The following is a 5,986-nucleotide window of genomic DNA, read 5'->3' as shown; positions in this document are numbered from 1 at the left end:
TCATATAACCGACCGCCTCCTGGCGGCCGGTAACAAAGAGGACAAAAATTCCGTCCCTATTAAAAACATGGTGTACTCTGAAATAGACATTGTTCTATATTGAATCTCAATTATGATTCCTTTCACTTCATTTGTGCAAATATACGAATTATATTCTTTTGTTTATTGGGATTAGTAAACCAATTTACTATAAAAGGTATCTATTTCATTTTCTCTCGACATGTCAGAATGGCCTCTTGGCTGCTTTAATCTGATTGGTGCGATATCGCCCATAACTCCTCCTACGTTCTGAAGGATACATGTATATCTGTTGTCTTTTATTTTTTTTGTACACATTCACTTGCAGAATGGCTCGTCGTTTCAATCGAAACGCCAAATCTAAATCTAAGAAAAACAGAGCTATGAATTTTAAAGCTCGAAAAATTAGAGAACACAAGAATAAAGTGCTAATAGCACGAGATCATGTGTTTAATCTCACACCTGACAAATTGTCAGATGATGAGTATTTACTTTTGGCGAAAGGTCTAAAATTTGTACCTTCACCTGTCTCACACAAAGTCAAACAACAAGTGATGAAAGATTTTAATGAATTTGCAAGAAAATTAAAATGTAGATTCATATTTCATGATCCAGATAGTGACAACGATATACATCCTTTCCGCATGAAAAGCGGTTTTGAACCGCAAATTATGAACAATTCAGTTCAAACATATATTGACAAAACAAGACTTGAATTGTCATCTATGGAGGTTCGCAAATCATCTGACAATTTAAGCACTTCTGAACGCCGAGCATTAAAAAGGCTAAAAGATCGTACAGACATCATTATCAAAAAAGCTGACAAAAACAACATGTGCGTTGTTACTAGAAAAACTGATTATATCCTTGAAGGTGAACGTCAGTTAAATAGCAAATACTACTGTAAAATTACTAATCCCAAACTAAATCATCTCAAAGATAGTATCACACAAAAACTGTGTGAGATGAACACTAAGGGTGTACTTGACAACATTACCTATGACTTTCTACGGAAAGTTAAAAATACGAGGGTAGGGAGATTATATTTGCTCCCTAAAATACACAAGCTCAACATTGAGACTTTTAATGAAATTAAAAACAATGGTAGCTGCAATTCACCAATTATTCCACCAGGTCGACCTATAATCTCACAAATAGGTTCACCTACAGAACGCATTAGCCAGTATGTAGATTACTTTTTGACTCCCATCGTGCAAACACTTAGCACGTATATTAGGGACAGTTCAGACTTCATTCTAAAAGTTGAACAACTCAGACCACAGCCAAAATGCCTATTGGTCAGTTATGATGTAACTTCACTCTACACAAATATGCAATTCGAGGAGCTAATTACGGCTGTTCAAATAGCCTATACCAACTTCAGCAAAGCAGAATATACTATACCAGCTCCGCCTACAGCTGATCTTTGTTTTCTTTTACGACTTGTACTAGAAAACAATATATTCGAATTTAACTCTGCTATGTATAAACAAACAATAGGATGTGCGATGGGTTCTAAGTGTTCCCCATCTGTGTGCGACATTCGCCTTCACCAAATCACAGATGAAATCATCGATAAATTTACAGGGAAGAATGATTTAATATATCATGGTCGCTAACGACGGGTTTATGATTTTTCACGGATATATCATTGAAATAGCCAATTCACACCATCCTCTACTCAAATTCACATATGAAATCTCCACACAAGAAATCAATTTCTTAGACACTACAGTGTTCAAAGGAAAAAGATTTAAAGCCAATCAAATTCTGGATTTTAAAACCTACATTAAACCAACTAACACATTCCAATATTTGGAACGGAATAGTGCACATAATTCCTCTGTTTTTAAAGGATTCATCAAAGGTGAAACAATACGCCATATGAGAAATACAAGTAATGAAATAACTTTGCTTGAAATTCTGCGTGAGTTTGAGTTTAATCTCTTAAAAAGAGGATACGATAAAATTGAAATCAAATCTAACATGCAAAATGTACTCGCTAATTATAGCAGAGAGAAAACCCTAAGAAGTAAAAGTGACATCAAGAAAAAAGGAATTCCTCTTGTTTTTGTCACAAAATACAACCCCTGTATACGACATTTAAAAAGAAAACTGATAAAATATTGGCACATCCTTACAAAGGATGAAGACTGTAAAAAAGTCTTCTCAGAATTACCTATTGTGTCCTACAAACGCAATAAAAACTTAGGTGATATTCTCACCTCCTCAACAATTAAATAATTTATTTTAATATTATGTGTAGATGCATAAATGCATAATGCAAATAAACTCCTGATGAGGCGGATTTGCAGCAATATGAAGAAAATTATTTCTTCATCATAAATCAATTTATAAAAATATACCTCGTTTCACACCGCCGAAACACTAAATTAGTGTAGAGTCAAGTGATCGGAGGTACGTGGCTGATGGGAGCCACCTGTTTAAAAAAAAGAAGAGTTTTCATTTTTTTTTTAATTTTATACAGGAGAGAAGAAATTTTGGGTACCATCTCCAAACCCAGTCATATTTCTGAAAAGATCGGGATTTCAAACGTACGTCATAGTAATTTTTCTGTTGATTTGCTGCTTTGTTTAATTGCATTCTTTGCACCATCGTAGAACATTTTAAATTAGATTTGGCCAATAAAACCTTCGTTTCACTGCCTCAGCAGTGCATTCTTTGCCAAAATGACCACCTATCCTAGTAAAATAAAGTTAGTGAAATATGAGATCTCTTATTTCACGAGGCGCAACTAGCTGAATTTCATTTTTATTTGTTTTATACAAGACATTGTTTTTCACTACTAGTAATTCCCATTTATTTCATAAGTGTTTTGTTTTGTCAGAGTACCCTTGAAAACTACCTTTTGGGGGTTTCTCTTCTGTGTCGATTTTTATTTTTAGAATAGGGGCGATGACATTATCTCTTAACTGCATTTCAGACAAACTATCAGGCGACCATGTGTCTAGCTAGTTTGAAGTTACAGTATCAATGTCACTTTGATTTTCAGATAGAACTGGGCATAGCGGTACAGGTTCATTAAAACCTTTATTTTTATTGATAGTGAACGTCACTTCGGGGGTTTCATCTTCTCTTTTAGATTCTGATTCTAAACAACATTCAGGACATTTGGGTCGGATACAAGGTCTTGACAGAGGTTTACGTGAAAGACTGTCAGCATTTAAATGCTAAGAAGCCCTTCTATGTTCAATCTTAAAATCATACGTGTCCAGAATACGCAGAGGGATAAAACGTACGCTCAAGTAGGACTTCGGGTCCCCCGGAAATAGTTCGTCATGTTGCGTTGTAATAAAACATTTTAGGAACTCTTCAGGCATTAAATGAACAAAAGTGAATTCATCGATATCAATACGGAGTCCTCAGGTCACCTTATCTATTAATTGAATTTTATACGATAGACAGTTTTCTTTGTCTTACTCCAAAATAATCATATTAATAACTTTATAAAGATCTATTTTCTAATATATATATATGAGCAGAAGCGAAAAGTAATTAGGGGGACCAGAGGTAACCTTATATTATGCATCAGTAAGGAGACCAGTGGTCACCTTACCCAATTGTTGTACATCATTAGAGGGATCATAGGTCACCTTACATTTTAAATTAATAGGGGCCAAAGGTAACCTTTTATTGCAAATCATAAGAGGGACCAGAGGTCACCTTATATTGCACCTAGCATTTTACATCAATAAGAAGACCAGAGGTAATCTAATATTGTACATCATTAGGGTGTCTAGAGGTGACTATTATGTTTCCCTTCAGTAGTGGTTCCAGAGATTATCTTATATTGTACATCATTAGGGGGACTAGAGGTCACCTTATCTTGTACATCAATAAGGAGACCAGAGGTCACCTTATATTGCACATCAGTAGGGGAACCAGAAGACACCTTATATTGAAGATCAATAAGGGGGACTAGAGGTCACCTTATATTGTACATCAGTAGGAGGACTTTAGGTCACCTTATATTGTACATCAGTAGGGGGACCAGAGGTCACCCTATGTTGTACATTGATAGGGGGAGAAGAGGTCACACCTTATATTGTACATCAATAAGGCGACCTGAGGTCACTTTATATTGTACATAGGTAGGGTGACCAGAGGTAACCTTATAATGTACAGCAGTTAGTGGATCAGAGGTTACCTTATATTGAAAATCAGTAGGGGGACTAAAGGTCACCTTATACTGTACATCAATAAGGGGGACTAGAGGTCACCTTATATTTTACATCAGTAGGGGGACTAGAGGTCACCTTATATTGTAAATCAGTAGGGGACCAGGGGTTATATTATATTGTTTATCAGTAGGGAGACCAGAGGTCACCTTATATTGTACATCAATAAGGGGGACTAGAGGTCACCTTATATTGTACATCATTAGGGGGACTAGAGGTCACCTTATATTGTAAATCAGTAGGGAACAAGAGATTATCTTATATTGTTTATCAGTGGGAAGACCACAGGTCACCTTATATTGTACATCAATAAGGAGAACAGAGGTCACATTATATTGTACACCAGTAGGGGGACTAGAGGTCACCTTTTATTATAAATCAGTATGGGGACCAGGGGTCATATTATATTGTTTATCACTAGGGAGACCAGAGGTCACCTTGTATTATACATCAATAAGGAGACCAGAGGTCACCTTATATTGTACATCAGTAGGGGTACATCATTAGGGAGACCATAGGTCACCTAATATTGAACATCAATAAGGAGACCACAGGTCACCTTATATTGTACATCAGTAGGGGAACCAGAAGACACCTTATATTGAACATCAATAAGGAGACCAGAGGTCACCTTATATTGTACATCAGTAGGGGGACTTTAGGTCACCTTATATTGTACATCAGTAGAGGGACCAGAGGTTATCTTATATTGTACATCAGTAGGGGGACCAGAGTTCACCTTGTATTGTTCATTAGTAGGGGAGCAGAGGTCACCTATTATTGTACACCAGTAGGGGGACCAGAGGTTATCTTATATTGTACATCATTAGGGGGACCAGAAGTCACCTTATGTTGTACAATAGTAAGGGGACCAGAGGTCACCTTACCTCTGGTCCCCTTACATTGTACTCAATAAGAAGGCCAGAGGTCACCTTATACTGTACATCATTAGGGGGACTAGAGGTCACCTTATATTGTACATAAGTAGGGGGACCAGAGGTCACCTTATATAGTTGTTCATCAATAGTAAAACCAGAGGTCTCCTTATATTGAACATCAATAAGGAGACCAGAGGTCACCTTATATTGTACATCAGTAGGGAGACCAGAGGTCACCTTATATTGTACATCATTAGGGGGACTAGAGGTTACCTTATATTGTACATCATTAGGGGGGACTAGAGGTCACCTTATATTGTACATCAGTAGGGGGACCAGAGGTCACCTTATATGAGGGCTGCTCAATAAATAACGTCCTCGTGCTCGGAAAGAAACAAAAGATGTTTTTCAATAATTTATTCATAATGATTTAACCTAATATTATCTTTTAATTGAAACACATGTCGTCAACATTTTTATCCAATTTCTTATTGTTTTTAGAACTCATTTTTGGGTATGATTCTTTGTATACTGGATTATGGCTAATCCTATGATTTTCTGGACTTGTTTTTCCTTTTGAAAGTTTTTTTTTTATTTTGGAAAATGAAACATGTCAAAAGGCGGAAGATCTGGCGAATATTGTTAATGCGAAAGAACATTAACTTTCTGTTTATCCCCAAGACTCATTTACTCTTCAGGGCGTGCGGGTTAGGACGCTGCCATGAAAAAATCTAATGCAGTGGATTCTTGATTCTTATTAACCTTTTGATTTTTTTCGCAAAAAAAAATCCTTTCTAGATTCCTCCAGAAATTAAACTGCCTCCCCGAATACGAATTTGAACAACAAGACCACTAATATTTAAGAAAATTGCATATGAATTTGTCTTTGTG

The 5,986-nt window shown here is 36.3% G+C and overlaps 1 protein-coding gene across 1 annotated transcript; it reads left to right on the top strand.

Moving 5' to 3' along the window:
* Positions 1-347: 347 nt before the first annotated feature.
* LOC134277490 (uncharacterized) lies at positions 348-1,637 on the top strand. Its single transcript, XM_062759821.1, has one exon. It carries the CDS (start codon positions 348-350, stop codon positions 1,635-1,637), a length of 1,290 nt encoding a protein of 429 aa, XP_062615805.1.
* Positions 1,638-5,986: the final 4,349 nt, after the last annotated feature.

Source organism: Saccostrea cucullata, unplaced genomic scaffold (genome assembly GCF_032062105.1).
Source record: "Saccostrea cucullata isolate Sc308-1 unplaced genomic scaffold, CSIRO_AGI_Scuc_v1 ctg2123, whole genome shotgun sequence".
NCBI classification, from domain to species: Eukaryota; Metazoa; Mollusca; class Bivalvia; order Ostreida; family Ostreidae; genus Saccostrea; species Saccostrea cuccullata.
Note: the sequence above shows the minus strand (reverse complement) of the source record. Positions and strands in the feature narration are given on the sequence as shown.